The sequence below is a fragment of the Corvus cornix genome, chromosome 8, assembly GCF_000738735.6.
Source record: "Corvus cornix cornix isolate S_Up_H32 chromosome 8, ASM73873v5, whole genome shotgun sequence".
Lineage (NCBI taxonomy): Eukaryota > Metazoa > Chordata > Aves > Passeriformes > Corvidae > Corvus > Corvus cornix.
In genome coordinates, this window is record NC_046338.1 from 24662629 (window position 1) to 24684451 (window position 21823).

At 47.8% G+C, this 21823-nt stretch overlaps 1 protein-coding gene across 8 annotated transcripts in view; it reads right to left on the reverse strand.

The window, feature by feature from the left end:
• Positions 1-21823, reverse strand: part of PACS2 (phosphofurin acidic cluster sorting protein 2) — a 77930-nt gene that overhangs the window by 5907 nt on the left and 50200 nt on the right. For 5 of the 8 annotated variants that reach the window (XM_039555810.1, XM_039555809.1, XM_039555814.1 and 2 more), the window contains 7 exons: positions 18772-18882; positions 16745-16853; positions 14873-14905; positions 10219-10261; positions 6754-6796; positions 5453-5588; positions 1863-2089 (listed from right to left, as the gene is read on the reverse strand). In XM_039555810.1, the coding sequence (XP_039411744.1) occupies positions 1863-2089; positions 5453-5588; positions 6754-6796; positions 10219-10261; positions 14873-14905; positions 16745-16853; positions 18772-18882 (702 nt within the window). The remainder of the gene's footprint in view (positions 1-1862; positions 2090-5452; positions 5589-6753; positions 6797-10218; positions 10262-14872; positions 14906-16744; positions 16854-18771; positions 18883-21823) is intronic. The other 3 variants (XM_039555815.1, XM_039555813.1, XM_039555812.1) reach the window with 1 other exon arrangement.

Here is a 21823-nt window from a genome sequence, read left to right on the forward strand (position 1 = left end):
CTCTATGTGAAGCATTCCCAGCTCATAATCCTGACCCCAAAGGGCACCTTCAGGTAACTCCTGCTCTGTTGGGACACCATGCAGGAAAAACATCTGTATCTGCAGTGCCAGGTCTGCAGCACTGACTGTGGCCCAACACAGCCTGGGCTGCACAGACACCTGGAGAGCAGGAGGGACTACAAAATGGGGGCAGCCAGTGGATAGGGAAGGCATAAGGAGAATTAAAAAAGGGTCCAGTACCCCAAGAACTGTCCAAATGCATGAGCAAAGATGTACAAGCTGGTTCCACAAAAGCTGGTGGTGTTGAACACCTCTGCTGCAGGCTGGGCCACCCCCAGGGAAGAACATTTGGAGTGTCTCAGGACCGCTTCTCCCAATGACACGACACTTACAGAGGGTGTCACCAGGGGTGGCAGCTCCAGTACCAGCAGGGCCACAGCTGTGCTGGCCTGGGAGTGACTTGGCTGCAGGGTTATGCACCCGTGTCCTGCAGTCCAGGAGGCTCTGTCAGCCTTCTCTGAGAGTCCACCAGGAGTGACTCTCAGGCCGACAGGCAGAGGATGCTGTGAAGGACAACTACTGGCAGCTAATATGTAAGTGCAGAACTGCCTTGCTGCTTCCTTGAAAATACTTTGTTTCAGAGCTGTTCTCAATTTCTAAAATGTTTCACATTACCAAGGCCAGAAGCAAATATAAAATCACTGACAATGTTTAAAATGTCATTTTTTTTTAGTTTGTTTAGAGAAGATAAAGCCACGAGTTTAAGAGCAGGAGAGTATTTAACTTCTACTTGCTTTTGACCTGCGCAGCATTCTGTACAAAAGCATAAGAATTATAAAATCATGGAATTGCTGAGGTTGGAAAAGATCTCCAGGGTCATCGAATCGAACTGCTAATCTAACACTGCCAACTGCACCACTAAACCATGTCCCCAACTGCCACATCTACCTCCAAGCATGTAGTGATGGTGGCTTCACTACTGCCCTGGCAGCCTGTTTTAGGGCTTCACAACACTTCTTGTGAAGAAATTTTTCCTAATAGCTGATCTAAATCTCCCCTGGCAAACCTTGAGGCTACTTCCTCATGTCCTGTCCCTCATTACCTGGAGAAGAGACTGACTCCCACCTTGCTAAAACCTCCTTTCAGGCAGTGGTAGAGAGTGATAAGGTCACCCTGAGCCTCCTTTTCTCTGGGCTAAACACCCTCAGCTGCTCTTCCCAGGACTTTGCTCCAGGTTCTGCATCACCCCACTGGCTCTAGTGTGGGGATGGGTGCAGGAGGAGAGCAGGAGGTCCTAGACTCCAATTAAGGGGGTACTCCTGTTTTCTGATCTCACAGGGATCTGTGATACTTGCTGGGCTATTTTTTTTCCCCTTACATGCCTTTTATTATTCTCTGTGGATCTTTTGAGCTAAAGACGCATAGGATGGGGATATCATCCCAGAAAGTACAGCTATCCCCAGTTTCCAGCACACTGTTAGAAAGGAGGGGCCCATTTACCCTCACTGGTGGTTGGGGCACAAACTGCCTCTTATCTAATCCAACATCCCAAAACAGCACCAGCAGGCTCCCAAGGAGCACAGGGAAGCTGTCCAGAGCATGGCCTTCTGCATGTGCTTGCTCTGTCCCCACCTTTGTTCCTTTGTGCTATACCATCGTAGCTGTTCAGCCATCAGGATGAACACATCCCCTTTCTACCTCACAGAGAGGAACCACCCTTTCAAACCCTATCACTTTATGCAGTCACTTCTCATCAACTGATTAGAATTTTGGGGATAAAAATAGGACCAAGGGGCTATAATCCAGCACTGACAAGTCAGGAAGCTCTGGAGCAGCAGGACAGGGACAGAAGGACACCTTACCTTTTTTGTTCTTTTCTTTTGTCACAACAGTCATAGACATGGTTGGTGTGGTGGCAGTCTCACCACTGGCAGGCAGCCTGCTGACCTGGAGGGACCGGAAAGTGCATTTCAGTGTGTTTTTGGTAGTGGAAGGGTCCTTCTTCTCCGGGTCTCTCTTTCTGTCCACAGGTGGAGCTGCAATCCAGTAATCCACCTGCAGGCCCATCAACTCAGCACCGAGGCCCTGGCTGGAAAACAAGAGAAGGAGGTAATTTCTGCACACCTCTCAGCAGAGTTTTGTCAGAGTGGCTGCTATTCCTGGTCAGAGGATAAACAGCTGGCTCTTTGGGAAATCAGGAAGTGACATTTCATAGTGAGACTCAGCAATTACAGAAGCCCAAGAAGTCACCCCTTAGAGATGCAGCCTGAGTCCCCTTGTACAGTGGCATCAGCTTGGCAGCACAGAACCTCAGTGAGCCAAGACAAGCTGACCTGCAGCACAGTCATGAGGCAAGCAGTGGGAAAGGGAGCACACAAGCACTTCCCTTAGATGGTGCTGAGTTCCGTGACACAGCAGCAAAGGCAGCTCCTGAGGTGGTCCAGATTACTTCATCTTTGAGTGGGGAAAAGAGGCCGTAAGCACCTTGCTGCTGCCTCCTGAGCACTGATGAGTGACTCTGTCCAGGCACAGCCCTGCCAAAACCAACTCTCAACTGAGGTGAACAAAGACTTGGCAGGTCCTTGAACATCAGGCACTCAGTTCCCAAGCTCCCTGACTTGCTTCCATCTCCTGTGTTCATGAGCTCTTCCTGCCACCAGCTGCTTCCCTTCCAGCTCAGATGCTCCACCCGGTCAAAGAGGACCTCTGCTCACCCCAGCTCCCTGTAACAGAGTTGGCATAAGGCAATTGCCTCCCCCCAAGCCTTGCCACTTGCTGGGGAATTCCACTGTTGGAAGAATGTTCTGCCAGCCCTATGATGTTTGCTAAACAACAGCAGATTTCAGGATATGATCTGTTGTTGAAAACTCCTGTGCATCATGTGGTAGCAGCCGTGCATCACCAAATGATGCCAGCCTTTCTTGAGCCAGAAAAGGTAAGATGAGCAGCTTGGGAAATTCCAGCCCCTTCCTGCCCCTGCCTCTCACTGCTAACCCTGAGGGGAGCAGGGGTTCATCATTCAGCAGACCTACAAGTGACAGCCTATACTTCTTCCTACACAGTGACATCAGTGTTGAATAATACACAAGTACCAGACAAAAACCTAAATTTATCTACCAGTCTGTGTCCCCAATTTGAGAAACGGCAGTTGTTAAGGAAGATAAATCTGTGATCCTGAATGAAATATGCATCCCTCTGCACCACCTGTCTAGTAAGAAACTCAAGGTAAAGCAAGGACGTCCTATCATTACAGTCCTCTCAGCAAATCCTTTCATTTTCTTTGCCATTTATTCAGCTAAAAGTCAGACTGCAAAGCAGAGTTCATCTTTGATGACCAAAACCAGGTTTTTGGTTCTCAGGGCAATATTCAGAAGTGAGATTCTTTAAGGATGATGCTTTGGAGATGCTGCTTTGAGTTTTAAGGCTCCTTTGCATCACATTTCTCAACTCAGTCATAAAGACAATGCATCCTAATGTTCACTAGGGCCAGGCAAGATTTTATGTTCCATTCCAGTTAAACACGTGGCTTAATCATTCAGTTTGTGTCACCCTCCACCCCCTGTGCTGTCACTTACAGATCAGGGGAGATGGAACAATGTTGAACCTACACTTCCTCATTTCTTGATGATTTTACCACACAATATGAAACCAAAAAGTACCAGATTCCTAGAGCTGGGGTGTCAGCTTCAGATTTATCACATCGATGGCTCTCAGCTTTTAATACCCTACACTCTTGGGGGCACCAGTTCCCAAACCACTTCCACCTTTGGAAAGCCCATACACAAAGCTCACACACAAGAATGTGTGTGACATCTATGGCTGCACAGCCTCCAGCTCTCTGCACTGCCAGCCAGCTGCTGCTGCAACAGCCTGGGGCACACAGGGCTCTCCTGCCATCAAACCACAGGGACACAACAGGAGGGGCCTGGGAAGCCGGGCCCCTGGCACAGGTGAACACGAACATCTAGTCACTAACAAGCCACTAACATCTCCCAGTGCTGGGCACCTAAACTGGGACTTTCACATCTCCACTTCCTCTTGGTAAAAGGGAACTCTTAAGCCAGTTTAAGAAGTCAGAGGTTAAAGGTCCCTGCAGGGCACTGTGGAGTGGGCACAAAAGGTCCCCATTCTGTCTCCAACAGGAACAGTAGGGGATGCTACTTAAGGAGAGTACATAAGCCCAGCCTCAGAGCATGCCCTTGGACTTCCCAGCCTGACAATCACAGGATTAGGGATGCTAGAGCGGACATCCCTGAAGCATCCTTTAATATCCATTAATGGATCTGCTGTCCATGAATTTGTCTGACCCCTCTTTGATCTGCTGATGCTGCTGCCACAGAAGCAGCAGAGGAAGACATGGTCCCTCCCTTCCGTTCTCCCTTTTAACTGACCTCTTGCAGTGTCACTGTGTGTGCCCAGGTCTTGTGCCACAGACTTCAGAGAATCCCAGAACTGTTAGGATTGGAAGAGACCTCTGGAGATGATCCAGTCCAACCCCCCTGCCAAGGCAGGGTCACCCGGAGCAGGTGACACAGGAACGCATCCAGGTGGGTTTGGAATGTCTCCAGAGAAGGAGACTCCACATCCTCCCTGGGCACTTGTTCCAGTGCTCTGCCACCCTCAACAAACACAAAACCCCCTGACTTTGCAAAACTTGAGTGGCTTATCTCTTTCCTCTCCACTCCTAAACTCCAGAATCCAAATGCTTCTGGTCTCCCCTTCTCATCAGAGTGCTGCTACGCTCCCTTAAAAGTTATGGGAAGCTGACGAAATCAAGGGGAACTTCGCCAAATGCTTCTGAGTACCAAAACTGCACACAAAGTGTTAGACAGCTACACCAACGTTTTGTGCAGCAACAAAATGAAGAGGCCTGGCCAGGGCAAGTCTTACTGGCAGCTTTCTAAGGGTTTCCTCCCTTCAACCCTAAAAATTTCAGCTAAACCAGGGCTTAATATTACCTCTAGGTGCAGTCTCCTTGCTGTTCAGATGTGCTTTCAGGCACACATGTGAATGGGAACTGCAGTTCCACCATGCCACCTTACAACTGCCAGCATTACCCTCACAGAGAAAGTCACCAGCTCCTTCAAAAGTCACTCTGACTCATTTGGCCATTAAAAACATAAGAACCATGAGGGATTAGTCTGGCACCCACGTGTATTAAGTCAGTAATTTTTTTGAATACATATAGTCCCAATAGAATCCTGCCCTTGAGACATGCAACCTTCCTACTAAGTGTAAAATCCAATCCCCCCTGCCCTCCCCAGCTCCTTGTCGGCCTTAGCAAGGACACAGTCACTCCAGAGGCAAAAGAGGTGAAGGGGGAAGGTGACAACTCCAAATGTTTGCTAGGGATGAAGAGAGAACTATGGGTTTTTCTCTGGAGGAGTTCTCTGCCATGTGTATGCCAGATAAGCCAGCCAAGGGAGCTGTAAGGAGACAAAACATGGTTTACCTTGGGGACGAGAAGCTGCCTGTAACAGACGGTGAGGAAGGGGGCGTGGGGGAGGCTTCTTTCACAGCAGGAGACACAGAAGGCGGGGTGGAAGAAAGGACAACGGAGCTTGAGGGAGCCGCGTCATCAGAGTCACCTTAAAGAAAGGAAGTCATACTGTTTGTCTGGGTTTGTCTCACGGCACAGAACACTGGGATGAAGCTCAATCTCCTTGTCCCTACTCCTCCTGCACAGGTTTTGCTCAGGTTCAATCCAGAGGTCAGCTGGCCCATCAGTTCTGACTGTCTCCATGCTTCTGAAGGGCTTTATGTGTCTGGGTAAGAGGCAGGCACAGACATTCATACTCCTGTGGGTTCCTCATTTGGCATCTGCTCTCTAGGGGTTTGCTCCCAGCTGATTTTGAGCCTCCTGCACAGCCACAGCCCAGCCCATTGATCTCCTACAGGGAATCTCCCCGTGCAACCACTGCAGGGCAGCATCACTCTTGGAATCCAGTACCTGTGGGCTGATCACAGGGATCTCCCCATTCAATCTGCCTCCACCCTCCAAAATCAAGGTTTCATCCCCTTCACGTTGGCCCTTCAGGATGGTGGGAGCAGTGTGGCAGCAAGGAGTGACCCACAGAAGGGCTGCCTCCATGCACAAACCTATGTGTGACCCAGGCCACAAGAATCTGGGTATGACAGTGGAACAATACAAGAAACAGTCCCAACACAAGGAAAACAATATTCCTGTGCGTATGGAAGGAGGAAAAAATAAGTTCACGTTGACAAAATAGCACTACCCCACGTCTGCATATGTAAGCAGACAGTATCCTGTATATCAGCCTTGCACTCCCCCACTAAAAAAAAAATGGGTCTAAAACTTTGCCCACCCTAAAGTTCCCAGGCACTGAGATCAATTTTACTCAGCAACTGAGCCCAGTGTAGGGAGACAGGCATGAACTTCTGATGAACTGGCTGCTCAGCTTGAAGCAGGAACCTTCAACTACTCTAACAGTGAATCCACCCTACTGACAATACACATTAGAAAAATGGTGTTTGCACAAATGTGAGAGTAGAGCTTCCTTAGATGAAGGTGTGGGAATTTCACCTGGCCTGAAGCACCATGTAAAGTAACAAGAAAAAGGGCCTCTCCCAAGAGAGGGCTCTCTTTCTGCAGACAAGCCACTGGGAGCTAATAAAATCCAATTCCACCTCACAGAGCTCCAAGGCATCAGCAATGGACAAGTCTGTTCAGCCTGTGAAGTCAGGCTCCCACTGCCTGTATGACACAGAAAGCACACACAAGATGTTCCTTACCTGATGTTGCAGAAGATTGTTCCACTATTCCAACCTTCACCACCTAAAGGGAGCAAAACAGAAGAGCTCTGTCAAACAAGAGCCCCCTGAACTTCAGGAGCCCAAACCCCAGAATTAAGTTCATCTCTGAAGGCTCCATGACACTGTCCCTGCAGTCAGAGTAGTTAAAGAGTCTTCTAAGAGCCAGGCAGGTCCTGGCAATGTCCAGCCATGCAGTGCCAGCTCACAGCCCTTCCCTGACCTACTCAAAGGGCAGCACTGACAGCACAAAGGACAGACCCTACAGTGCTGTTACAGACCTGCCCAGCTCTGAACAGCCCATCAGCTCCAAGCTATGGCAACTACAGGGCCTGTGGCACCTGTGGGAGGAAAAAGGGTCATAAATATCCCTTCAGCACTGCTTTGATACACCTGCTAATTACAGACACACTGCTTCCATTGCTCAAGAGCAGCCACTGCCAGGGTGCGGCATACTTGGGGTTTGTTAGGAAACCATAGAAGCAACAAAGCACAGTTTCTCATCAGAGTTTTCTATTCTCTAAACAAGGGAAGTGTCCAACAAAGAAGATAAAGCCCCTAGCAAAGCCTCTGGAGGCAGACAAACCACCACATGGACAGGTCAGAACGATCCAAATGACACTGTAATAAGGGTACAAATGTGTGTGGCCAACCACCAGCTAGCACATTAAGATTAATGGTAAATGTCACTGGCAATAATTTGTGGAACAGAACATGCTGCAAACAAACTCCTGAGAACACACTATGCCTCGAAAGATAAACTGGTCCTTGGTGATACAAAAGCAGAGACCTTCTGTAGTGATAATCTGGTATGATACACAGGGATCATTACTCTTAACACTGCAGAGAAGAGACCCTTTTGAAGGTCCTTAAGAAACCAGGGCTAATGTCTGCCCTATACAAATGCTGACAAATGGGAAAGAGCTGCAAAGGGAGCTCAGGTCAATAAAACCTGCTTTAGAATGAGAAATGATGTCACGCAGACTGTGTAGTTTGAAAATAGAAGGTCATTAAGTTCAGACACGACCATGTCTGGACCACATCTCTAGGGAGCACATTTCTGTAATATGGGATCCCAAAAAAAAAAAAAAATTAATTATTAGAAGCAAAACGCTTTGCAGAGTTTGGAGAGGTATGCTCAGCAGTAGATCTTGGAGAGTTGTCAGGCTCTCTGGTGGATTCTCATGGTGGATGCAGGCTTGGAAAAGCCATCACAAATTCAGCAGTGTGTGCACAGGCTTCCTGAGGGGCTTGGGAGAAGGAGGCTGTAGCTCAGTTTGGCCAGTCTCCATCCAAAGGGCAACAAATCAGGCTCTGGAGTGCAGCAGCCATTTGTGCTGTATGTGTTAAATGCCAAGACAATGTTTCACAGACTGTCACTGGCTGTGAACAAGAGGAGCAGAGTTAAGGAAGGGACAAGCAACACAGAAAACTGCCTGCAGCCACCTTGATCTGCAAGCCAGACAGGAAATCTCTTCTGGCCTTTTCCTCCTTGTTGGCTGACTGAAGATGCTGAAGTTCAGACACATGGGAAGAACACAAGTTTAAACACTTTCCCTTCCCTCCACTCAGGGAGGTGCATGAGAACACTGCAGTTCCAACATGCCTCCATCCAGGGAAGTTGCAGCAGCCAGCCCCCTTTCCCTCCAGAAAGAGGCACATCCTGTTAACTCTCCTGGCAACTGGCTGTCAGCCCAACGCAGCTTGACCCTGGCTTTTGCATCCATCTGGCTCCCTGTGAGGCTCCACTCCCACCACTTTGAGCCCAGCTGAGCAGCACAGCACTGCTCTGCTCATTTCTGGGTCAAAGACTGCACAATCCAGCTGCAGGACATCAGGTTTTGCACCCCAAAAGCCAAGAGTGCAGCCAACATCAGGAGCTGCAAACCCAGAAGTTGCTGGCTCTCTCCCTTGTCCAACAGCTCTGAGCAGGCTGCACCTGAGGGAAACAGCCTCAGTGTTCATGTTCAGCCTCAGAATTTGTGAGACACCTGCAACTGGCCTTTCAGTCTCTTCAGATGTGTTTAATGGGGAATTACTGTGTCAGGAATGCTTCAGAATCAAGAGCAAGCAGCACTGACTTGATCCTCATCACCAGATGACTTAGGAAGTCAGTCTGTGCTTTCAAGGCAAGATTTTTGGGGGGGGTTGGCAACATTATATACACAACAAAGCCGTTCACTCTTCCACCACTTTCAGATAATCAAAACCAGATGGAAAAGCAGTACTAATGTGAGGACAACAATCATTTTAGAGCAACTGGATAAACATTCTGAGCCCCATTTGCTTGCACATAATAAGAGACTAAATCAGTCCTGAAGAAAAGCTTGCAGAGCCCAACAACAGTCTGGGATGTTCCAAGTCCTCTGGGCTTTTCACATTACTGGGAAAGGTGAAATAGCTGTTTTCTAAGAATAGTTCATCACTAGAAATTGGAGTTCATACAAGCTCCCAGCAAAGCTCATCAGCAGGGAACAAATTGGGTAGATGTGTCTGTCCACTTTTGCAGAAGGCATCTCTTCTTCAACAAACAAAAGTAGATTGTCATCTCAGGAATACTGCAGAGAGAGACTCTCACTGTGAGGAGACACCAGAGTGAAAGCAGGGTCAGCCTGAGGGCAAGAGAGACTAAGCTCTTTAAATGCCTTGGGATTTCAGATTAGCTCTGACGCACCCTCGGACACAAAGGGGACGTGCACATGTCAGCTTCACACAGAGCAGGCACAGCAAGGCCAGCATGCCAGAGAGAAGCTACAAGACAGCAGCACAAACTGGGAAGAGGACATCCAAGAGCTGAAGAGTAGCCAAGGCATTTCTTGTGGCCAATGACTTTACACCCAAAACTTAACGAATTGAAGAGCATGATCAAATAAGGGGAGGGAAGCTAGAAAAGGCAAAGAGCACAGTGCACAAAATACACTGACAGAGGAACAAACACAGCCCTGACCAGATACTTGGCACTTGGCACCTCAGATAGGAACACTTAAGGACAGGAGGAAAAACTAGGGACTACTGTCCCAAATACATAACAGCGGTATAAATCATGTCCCTGCTGGGATGTACTCTCTACTTCCCAGGAATAGACGGGATACTAAGAGGATGGGAGACCATTAGTGACAAGCATGCTGAGGACTGACACTGGAATAACAAATTTGGCCAAAACAATCAACCAGGGCAATGCTGGGCACAGCATCCCTGTGATCAGGTTTCCAAGGACACATCACATTCCTGTCTGAGGAGTAAAATAAACCCTGTAGTTTGCTGAAGTGTCTTAGAGGTTTGCTTACATATCAGGCAGCTGCATCCAACCATCAGATTCTCACGCTGATAATCTGCCTTGGAGCACCCAATGGCTTCTGCTCTACTCCAGAAACCTGTTAAGTTTAGGTTAACACCTGTGAACATATTCGAGCTTGCTTGAGACAGCACAACCATGGTAACACTCACCCCGACAAAGGGAATGAACTTCTGTGAAGACTCTTCGTCAGGGCTAAAGGCAAAGAGAAGAGAGTTGTTAGCAGCTTGCCTGCACCCCAGGCACCATACTCACTCCATACGTTGCATTCCAGCATGCAGCAGGGACGGACAGGATGCAAGCGCCAGTCCCACGCTCCTCTCAAGGCCCCCTGCCAGCACTAAGAGCCTGCACGGGAGGGAGGAGCACGCAACCTATGGCACGTCTGGGGGAGAAGGGCTCTGCCTCCCTCCCTCACGCTCCACAGAGAAACATGCTTGAATGGCATGGCAGTCATCACAGACACACGGCCTCCTACTGCAAGGAAATGGATCTGTGCCACAACAACACGGAGAACTGGGTGTTACTTACTAGTACCTGAGGCGCTCTGCACGCACGGCCTCCAGGCGTCCCCCCCGTGGAGCCATGTGCCATAGCTTGCACATCCTGGCACCGCCAAAGCAGTGGCCCTGCCGCAGGTTACAAGCCGTGACACGTGGTTATTGGTAAAGCACCAGCAAGGACGTGCCCTCACGCTCACACGCACACTCACACACGCTTCCTGCCGCTGGGAGCTCGCAGGCCCTTCCACAGGCACACCGGAGAGGTCGGGCACCAGGGCACACACCAACAGCTAAACCAAGCTGAACAAAAGGCACACCGTGTCCCAGAAACAGCTGGAGACAACACTACACGTTTGGAAAGCCCCTCTTGATCTGGGCCCTGCCCAGGGTTCAGAAACCGGAGGGTGGAGAATGGCCAGCAACGAAGGCCACAGCCAAACCTAGCAGGAATTAAGGGGAGACTCGACAAAGATGAGGAAGAGCTGAGTGAGGAGGAAGGCAGGCAAGAAGGGCCTGCAGAGCCACTGCTCCCTTCAATGGCAACAGAGATTAGAGATGGACCCACAGGGTGAGGAGAAGACCACAGGAGCACATCCACATGTTTTCAAGGAACTATGGTTCAGCAGAGGGAAGTGACTGCACAGGCAAGACACACATTTCTCAGTGACTGAGCACAGGAAACAGGTAGGAAGCAGACAAACACTGAGACTTCTCATGTTTCTCTTCCTGTGCATCCCCCAGTGGTCAAAAAAAAAACCATCCAGCATTCCTTTCATCCAGAATTTAGCTGGGAGTAGCATAAATACTGTGGGTATTTCTGGGCTGTTTCCAGCACTGACCAGAAATGCACCAAATGCACAAAGGTTCTTCATCATTGTGTGATCAGCACAGGTTGGACACTTTCCTCTAAGCCCCATGGAAAGAATGACATAAAACTGCAGTGACTCAGCCAGAGCTCCCTCGTGGTCCAAAGCAGAACATGATTTTGCAAACAGCCTCTCACTTTGGTTCGGCTCTGCTTATCCATCCTTAAGGCAAAGCCAGGGCCTTTGCTCCCTTCCTACCTCACACCCTCAGGCACTGCACCTTCATGGGTCTCCTGAAGCACAGGACCAAGTCCCTGGTTCCGTGTTGGAAGGCAGAAAGGTCACATCTTTGCAAACACAGCTGCAGGTCCCCAGCAAACACATCTCCTACGAACACGACATTTCCAGCTCCAGTTTTGCAAAGGGAAAAGAGAAAACCACAGAGCTGTTGGGAGAGGCACAGAACAGAGGCTCAGTTCTCTTCTCTTTCGTTTAGTTCCATGGGCTTGATGGCTGGCAGAAAGTGAGTTCCACTGACTAAGTGAGGGAAGCACAACAGCCACCCAGTCATCTCTCAGCTACTACTGCATGGGTTTGCTCCGAGCTCTGAAAAAACAAACCATGCCCAATTCCAGCATAAAACTCATTCTCATTCCCCCTGGGAGCATTGATTCCTACTGCGGAGAGCTCAGGGGCAATTCTGAAATACATCGTTTGCTTCAGTCACCATTTATCACCGCTCACAATGATGCACAGGCTGTTCCTGAAGCAATCCAGCTGGATTTCAGCTCAGCTAGCCTAGTACTGTCACATGTCCTCTTGGGAACTCTGGTCTTGCACATGTGTCTCTGAAAATGCAGCTTATCAAAACAGCTGCTCTTCACGTGGATGGAAGAAAAGACCATGCTTGTTCTTCATTTCCTCCTTCATGCTCTTCCCAATTTTTGTTCTTCAGGATCTCAAGATCCCAAAACATTAATTCAGAATCCTTTTACCTTGGTAACAGCTGCTTTGATTCGTCCTCCTACCACAGCCCTGCAACTAAAATATCTCCCATCTCTGGAAAGGCAGCTTCCCCTCATTACCTCAGCTGCACAGATTCCCAGGCTGCAGAGGGTTAACCCCCACATGCCCAAGGCTTTTTTTTACCCACAGGGCTTCTGAAGGCCCTGGTACCTCAGCTGTAACTTAAAGCCAAACCTGGCCCCAGTTTGTGATTTGTAGCAGTTATTGATGTGTCATCTCTCTAACTAGGAGGGTCTCAGGCACTCCCTTTATTCCAGTCAGGTCCTGAAGGAGGCAACAGGAAAGAGAGGAGTTCTATCACTGAAGGACTAGCAGGACTCTAGGCCATTTCACCCCAGGCAATCCAAGGCTTATCCATGCAATCCAAAACCTCTCCAAGGTTTATCTATGGTATGAAATCTGTCCTGCCCACTGGGCAACTCCAGCTGTCTGCTGGCTAACACTGTCCTGGTTCCACCAGGGTCAAACCAAAAGGGGACAAAGCAACTCCATGTCCTCACAACACATCAGAAGAGTCTCCTCTCAGCCTTCCCAAACACCTCCTGTCCAGCATTCTTCACATTGCTATGGCAGGTTGGACATAGTCAACAGGACACCCATAATTTCTTGAGCTTTGACTCTCCTCTGCTGCACTCCTGTTGCATTTCCAGCAGCTGCTCAAGGAGTTTCCTGCAGTAACCAGCCAGATAACGTGGGCTCTGCTGAGCCAGAGGCGGGACCGCAGCCCTCTTCACCAGCCGTGTTCACGTTCAGCAACTGCTGCAGGGTGTGTTTGAGGAGAAGCACCCAGAGCAATGACCTGGACTCTGCTTAGCCACTGCCCTGCAGGGCCTCTGAGACACACAGCAGGCAGAAAGAAGTGTAATCCGTGCTTCCGACTGCCCAGGAGCCCTCCAATCCAAGGGAACTGGGAGCAAGAGCTGGGAAGTGGTCCCAAAAGCTTTTGGTAAACACATAACCAGGCAGGCAGTGATCCAGCCCTTGCCCTGACAAGTGAATAGTGCTGCCACTTCCAACAGCCAGGCTGCTCCCCAGATTCATGCAAGGGCTATCCAGAAGCCACATGGCATGAGCTGAACTGTGCTGGGCACTGAATTACAGTGGGTGACGCCAGCCCAGCAGTCCAGCTGCACTGGGAATGAGTGCTGAATCTCAGACCTCAAATACCACAGGGTTTCTTTCAAGAAAACAATGCAGAGAGACATGCCCCTCCTAGTGAGAGGCCCAACCCTGTCCCCATGGTCTCAGGTCCCCAGGTGTGGCCTGGATTGCACTGTTCCTTCACAATTCAGCAACCAGGACTTCTCCCAGAGCTCACAGATAGAGTCAGTCACCCAGTGTAACTCAGAGGAACTGCAATGGCACTCCATTTCCTTCTTGAACCCCTTTCCTCATTGCCAGCCCCCCGCTTTCAGGTAAGGTCAGCAGATGCTCCAGAAGACCAGGACAAAGCTTTGGCACCATTGCAGTCCATCACAGGCAGTACATGCGCCAACCTTTGCCATAACAAACAGAACAAGGGCACGGGAAGGGAGCAGGGTCAGTCAGAATAGGGACAGCTGGCAAGAAAGTTATAAAGCAGCTCATCACATACAGCTACATCCTAGAGACTGGCTTGGCTTTCCTTGGACCACTAGGGCTTGTTTAACAGAGCAAATGCCAGGGTTCTGAGAGATTTCTCTTGCAATGAATTTGTAGGTAGCGCTGCTTGTTTCTACCCGGACCACTGCCCTGAAAACTGGCCTTGGAGAAGCCACTCACCTCTGGCCTCAAGGGAGAGGGAGTTGCAGTAACTTTGTGTGCTGAGCACAAAATAAACAATGTCCAATAAGCATATGATTCAAAGCAGGGGACCCTGCAGAGCATGGAGGTTTTGGGGGCAGCTCGGAGAGCACAGCTCCACTGCTAGCATACATCTGTCTTCTCTTTCTTAAGCGCAGAGAAGTCCCATATGTTTGTCATACCCTGCCAGTAAGAGACTAGTCCTCAAATTTTTGATTACAGGAAGGAGATTTGCTGGTCTGCACTTGGTCTGCACAGCTGAACCCCACCCTGAGCCCCTGAGTGGCACCTACAGCACTCCAGTTCCAACAGATGGGAACTGAAAAGCCTTTTCTCAGTCCTGATCCTTCTGGAGCTACACTGTTATCTTCTGATGGCTAAGGGAAAAGGTAAGAAAAAACCTCACCTTCTCCATGTTGTACTGCTCTAAGCTACTCTCTCAACAACTCCTTCATTCCCACTCAGTCTACATCCTGGGAACCCAAATGTGTGGTCCAAAGGCACAGCAGTCATTTTCAACTAAGCATTCTGCCAGCAGATGCCATAGTTTCAAAGCAGCGAGCAGAACTTAACCTAAAGCACAAACTGTGCATCCCAGACCCGCAGGAACTGTTAAACAAGGCACAAAAGACCAGTTCACTGGGAAAAGAGATAGGAGATGGGAGAGGGAACCTAAAAGGAACTGATACCTTATGGTAAAATCAAAATGAAAGCTCTTTTTCCTTTTCAGGAAGCAACCAAAGAAAAAGACAAACGTGTTATTATACTTACAACAAAGCGATGCATTCGTTTAGATAGTGCTAATGGAGACACAATTTCTGTGTTGTTTTTGACAATACCCTCCCTAAGCTGCTGCCAATGACAGAGACCCCCATTCCTAAAGGAAGGCACACAGGCGACAACTGCCCATGCTGCATTGGAGAGCCTGTTCCTCTGACTCACTCTCATGGGGTACTGACTTGAAAGCAGAAGTTATTTTAAGGCAGACACACAGAAATACTGAGAGATTGCAGGCTATGCCAGAGTCTGACTATGAGTTTCAGCAATCTCTCTTCCCAATAACCTCCTAACTTAAAACTATGAACAGCTTCAGGCATGGTACCAGTGTCCAAAGGGTGTAAAACCCAAATGGATCATACAGCTTGGTAAAGCTGTCCTGCACATTGCTGGGAGGGGTAAGAGCAGGGCTTGCTCAAATGCATTTCAGATTTTTCCAACAAGGTGCTGATTTGACCTTTCTGGACACATTAGAAACTCAAAATGTTTAAATGTGCGTTAATGACAAAAATGAAGCTGTAACAGAGTGGAGGAGGCAGTGGAAAGCAGTGCAGAACCCAGCACCTGAAGGGTGCAGAGAAAGAACCAGGCAGCTCAGAAGGGGCTCACACTGCACTGGGGTGTCTGATCTCCCTGCTGGTAACTAAGGTAAGCCTTCACACCAAAAACAAAATGGAAAACTGAAGGCAAGAGCTTCAAGTACTCTGTAGGCCTTTAAATTTCATCCTTATTATAATGTTAACTTTACAAAGTCCACAAATACATGAAGAGACTAGACTAGTCTCTTACTTGACTAGTCAGTCTGGAAATACAGGAAAAACACGTAGAATGGGTGAAATTTCACTGAATCATTTCTGCACAGTAATGTGAGAGCAGACACAGGAATGGAAAAGCAATATACAATGAGAATTTCCAAAAAGGAGGGAAAAAGGTGACTCTACCCACAATTTTAATTTCTCCCAATTCTTAGGCAAAGGAGACACCAATGAGGGATGTTAACGGAGCAAAAATGAAAAATCAAATTGAAGGAATTAACAATTAACAACATCCACGCCTCATAGGGATTTTCTGGTCCCTAACTGAGAAAACTCACATGAGCTGAGTTCAAATCTATTGTTCTCCTCTGTCCCTTGGCAACAGTGCTTCTCTACCCTTCAGTAACAGTTACTCTTCTTCCTGGACCCATGGCCACAGGAGGCCCTACATACTCCTGAATCTTGTTTTCAGGCCCCAATCCTCCCTCCTACAGGCTACTTATCCCTTAAGAAACGTTGAAATAAAACCCGCTGAATGTCAGCCCTCCTCAGCAGGAGTCCTGATATCTTGCAACTGCCAATCAACAAGGATTTGTGTCTCCTGCAAGAAGCTCTGCTATTTACACTCCAAAAAGAAAGGGGCTTAGTTCCCTAAATACCAATGTAAAAAGGTCAGGTCTCATGGAAGACACTTTGTGGGGGAATGTCAAGGTCCAGTCTTACACACGTAAGGTTGCTGTGGTTAGAGATCTCTGGAACCTAAGCACACAGAATCTGTCCATCACCCATCCTGCTTAGCCCCCATTTCCCCAAACCACTTACATCTTCAAAAAAAAGAATCACTGCACTTAAAGTAGCCCCACTGCTGTGGATCCACTGAGTGGGACACATCACTGGGTACAGGCTACCGTGAGGCTCCCAAGGGTTTTGCCGTTTGGAGTGCTTTTCAGACTGCTGGCATGACACGAGAAAAGCACTTTGCTTTCAACCTGGCTCATCCTGGGAGCCAGCAGGACGAGGGGGACATACCTCTTCTGTTTGTACGTCAGCATGGCTTCAGCAATGGGCAGCTGGTGTGCACAGTTTGCCCCTGCTATGTACTGCGTTATCCGGGACACGACGTCAGGTGCTTCCGAAACTGAGGGAGAACAGAGGGAAAAGCATTGAAGTGACTTCTTAGACCACTGCCAGTACTGTCCTCCATTTGCTGATGGTGCCCAGCCAGCTGCATTTACACTACCTCTTGCACAGGAAGCTCTGCCTACCCCGGAGCACAGTAAAGCTGAATCTGTACACAGCATTTCTGACTGAAGTGTCTCTGGTCTTTTAGATTTGTTAAAAGCTTTTCTTTGTACCCGCCCAGAGCCAGCTTTAGACTTTTTCACACCTTGACTGCAGGTATCTGCTGAAGAAAGTGCCTGGCCATCTCTCCCAGGTGAGCTGCTCTGCTCACACCAGCACTGAGTTACCTGCGTTTCTAACGGACTCATGGCCTTGCTGAATTGACCAAAAAGACTGAGGGACACACAAGGGTAGGACAAGCACAAAGATCACATGTATTTGTGAGATCGTAGTTGATTCAAGTTGATACAAAGACATTTCCCAAATGCCTTCCATATTTCTTTGGTTTCAATCAAAGAGCCTCAACTGTGAGATCACAGGAACACAAGTGACTTTCACCAGACACTTCCGTACCTTATAATGGGCATTTTCACCCAGACTCTTTGTATTTGAACAGTGAACTGGTAAGAGCTGGGATTCTCTGCCAGATCATCTTGTGCCATCACAGAGTTTCTGTGCAGTTGCCACCACACAGACAAAAATGCAGAATGTACAATGTCTGTACTGTACAAAAATGAGGTGGAATTTTCCTCATAGCATACAGCATATAAGCAAGTAAGGAACAGATGTGGCTCTTGGGCTGGATTTCTATAGGTAATGAAGTATTCCTAATTCAGACACAAAAATCAAGTCTGTATTGTAATTTTTCTGCATTTTCAAGTGCAGCAAGGAATTAAAGGAAACTAGTTCCATATACCAGTTCTTGCATGAATTTAGGATTAAGGGAAAGTGTAGGTTAGGTGGTACACTAGGAAATTTCTAGTCCAGCCTCCTGCTCCAAACTGGGCTGACCACCTTCAGAACAGGCTGCCCCGGGCCTTGTCCAGCCATTCCCGCATCTGCTGGAAAAAGCTCTGAACAATTACAGTGAAGAGGTCTCTCTCTTCCTCTCATGGATAGAGGACTTCCAGGAGCATCCTGGGAGTCTCAGGAACTCTGCAATTCCACCAGGGAGAACTACACTGCAACCTCCTCACACTCACAGTGCTACACAAACTCCAAAGCTTTTTCCTTCTAATGAAATTTCCGTATGGGCAATGCTGCCCACGACAGCATCAAATCTCAAGCCTTCACGTAGCCCTCAGTGTTTCAAATCCTCCTTTCTCCTGTTTCTTTCTGTTCTTGAAGAAATGGAGGAAGAAACTGTAAGCATTAATATTTTAAACAAATTAGTACTTTAACATGAAGTAAGGCTTTAATCTGGCCTAGAACAAACTCAGATCAGAATAGGAACTTGTTGGTCTGACCTAGGGCAACTCCCACTTGTTACCACACTGGTGAAGAACAAAATTCTTTAATGAAAATGTTTTCAAGTCTGCTTGAAAGATCTGCAGGATCTTTCTCACACACAACTAACAGAAGTTAATCTTCCCAGAGCTTCCAGTTTTCCAAGCATTTTAGGCTGCACAGTTCCTGAAGGAAAGCAATGTACTGAACTTGGTAGCGAGACCTCCACATCAAAGAACAAAGCAGTAGGTAGGTAGGAACAGCATGACTCAGAGGCAGCTAGTTAGTGCCTCTGGGAGCCAGTAACTGTTTGCAAACCACCATGTGCAGGACTTAGAAAGGTCAGCATCTGAAATGAGAATGTGGTGGAGTGAGGCAAAAAGAGGAACAAAACCACTTGTCTGCTTCCTCTTGTATTTACTTGACCTTTGCTAAAATTACTCATTCAAGCTTTTCATCCCACACAGGCCAGACAGACAGAGTCTTACCAGTGGTCTGTGCTTCAAGTTTGTTGAACAGATCTCTCCAGGCTAGATCTTGGAAGAAGTTGTTGTATCTATAATCTACGGACCCCAGATACTTGGCCACTGGATGAGAGCCTAAGAAAGAAAGGAAAACATGACAGCTGTTCTTTCCAGCACTGAACACAAGTGTAAGGAATTAAACTCCAAAATCAAAACCACAGTATACACCCCAGAAATAAACTTCTTCAATTATAACCAGGTCATTTAGTCCAGCTTATCTCTACAAGAGCATGCAAATAGACTTCCCAGCACAGACTGCTTCAACACACTGATATCTTTCACTTGACACTTCCCCCCCCTAATAAAATAAATTTTAAAAGGCCAAAGAAAACAGGACTGGGAAACTACCGAGGAAATAAATTATTTGGAAGGCACAAAGGCCCTACAGCTCTCCATGTCAGTCTCTCAGTTTTGCAAGCAGCTTTCCCAAACAGCCCTTCCTGCCCACAGGCTGCACCACAGCCAGGCCACCTCTGCCAACAGGGGCCAGACCCGTTCCTCCAAACACCATTTGCACCCCACAGCTGTTTTGCAATGTTGAGAAGAGGCAATTGCCCCCAAGCAGGGAAAACAACACAGGGAGGCTTGTTTAATCTGTGGAGAAGGGCTATAAACTCAATAAATATGCTGCAATTTGAGACAGAAAACAGAGCCCAAGGATTACAGTACCCAGTGAGTACTGGCATATGCATCAGGTCCCTGCTTACTCTAGCTGAGCCTTGTGGCTCCGCTCCTCTGTGAGCATGGACAGACCTCCTTGCAGAAGCTTTGGGTGTCCAGCCTCCAGCCCTGCATGGAGATCTGACTTCACAATTACACTGAGCAGGACAGGGAAGATGCTCAAGTGACAAACTCTGCCCTGGGAGGTGGCAAAAACTTGCCACCTTCATTTTAGGCCATCTGTGTCCTCAAAACAGACAACCTCCCCCTAGCAACTATCTCTACAATCTTTGAACACAGGAGAAAAGGTGTGCCAGGATCACCCTTCCCAGTCACCACCTGGCAGTCATGGTCAGCAAGAGTCCTGTACATTTACAGTCAGCCATGAAGTAGCCTCAGAGTTCCTCTTAATAATCACATTATTTTCATCCTTCCTGCAGACCAAATTCTCACATCAAGCCACACTTCCAGTGGCTGCAACAATTGAGTCATCAGCTGGTAACTGGAAACCTGACAAATTCTTTCAAGACAACCCCAGCTGCTTAACTGTATTCACCATGGTCCAGGAAAGTTCTGGTGGGAAAAAATACCCCCCCCAAACACTGTCTCAGCCCTCCCAACCTCCAAGCTAATTTCCAGACTTCAAAGAAAGGTTAAAGCAGGAGATCCCTCTGAGCTCCCCTCAATGTCATTAGAGACTGGAGCCTAAGTTCTTCCCCAGCCCCTCCTGATCATGGCTCCTTTCACACCCATCATTTCTTCTGCAGTGGAGCTTTAAGCAGTGCACACAGCACAGCTCTGCACCATGTACTGGAGAAGCTTTCCCATATGCTGGGAAAACACACTGCACATGGCAGATGCAGTTGGAAACAAGCAATAAACAGGAAGTCTCCCAAGAAGTTCTATCCATGGGAGCTATATAAAATGTTAAAATACCCCAAACAGCCAAAATAACCCCCAACATTTTATTTTCCCCTTTTCAGTTGTTCATACAGTGTTTAGACATCAAAAGAGTCTTTCAGCCATAGAATCAGTAGCGTGAAGCAGGACTGAATCTCCCAGTACAAATGTTTACAGACACTAAGCATTTCTGATTGCTAATAAACCACTGAAGGTTGACCCTTCTGTTATTGGAGTGCGTAGCTGTGGATTTAGAAGGTAAAACCATCCAGAGAAAATGTCCACCAGCCCTAGTTCAAAGGTATTGCTAGCAGCAGAGAGGCTTTTCCTTTAAGACATTTATGGCATGTTCACCATTCTGTCTTTGGTGCTTTTTCAATTGTCAGAAATGAGAGGTTGCTCCTCAATCACTTTAATGAACTGCCAGAGAGCTGGCCAGAAATAAGCACTTGATCCGATCAGGAAATACTGCAGACTTCTATGGAAAAGGTCCTGTTAGAGAAGTTTCTATATTTAAAGTAGATTTAAAAAGAATTCACAGTTCTAAAGCATTTCATTATCAAAGTGCCTTGTTAATTTTTTTCTTTTTTGATTACAAAATGAAGTCTTAAGATTAAAAACCAACCCAAACCCACACTAGCTGAATCTTGTGTTTCACTTTCAAAGAGAGAGCATTTTCAGATCATTAAAAACTGCAGGACAGAAAACTCTTCTTCTGAGGCCAGAAGACAGTCAGCAAGTGAGTACCAAAGTCTCAGACACAGACTCTCATTCAAAGCACATTTAACCTTGCAGAATTTTTTTTGTTGTTTTTACTCCCTAAAGAGCTCTCTCTTTTGTTCCTGCCAACCACTTTGGAAACTAAATGCCTTTTTTTACAGAAGGACCCAGCTCTTTTCCTCTGCCTTTTTTATTTGACTTTTGCAAATGCCACCACTGAATGGACAGCCTGACCCCAGTGTTTATAGTGCTGGGCAGCAGCTTCTGATTCCTACAGGAACTGCCATCAGCTGGTCCCAGACTTAGAAAACTAGAAAATACTGGCAAAAAGTGCTTTTCAGGTGTTTTGTTGCTCACATCACTTAAGTGCTCTGTCCACACAAGCCAAGCCCTGGACCACACCAGCACTGCCCAGATGTCCCTGCCCACAGCACCAGCGACTGCCCTGCTTCCCAGGCCTTGCCACTACAACATTCCTCATGTTTCTGACTACAACAAGACCCCTGGTGTTGTCATCAGTCCACTCTACTTCCCTCACCACACGCAATCCAAGCTGGGTAATTTTCCAGCCAGGCAGGCTTGTTGAGCTGCTGAAAGGGCAGAGATAAAGTGTTGGAAAAGAGAGGGAAAAACCTGAGGAGACCAGCACGTAAAGAAAAGGTCAAAAGATGCATGTAATTTGAATAATCTAAATTCTCAGCAGTTTCAGAGCCTTTAAAAAATTTCCAACCCCTCC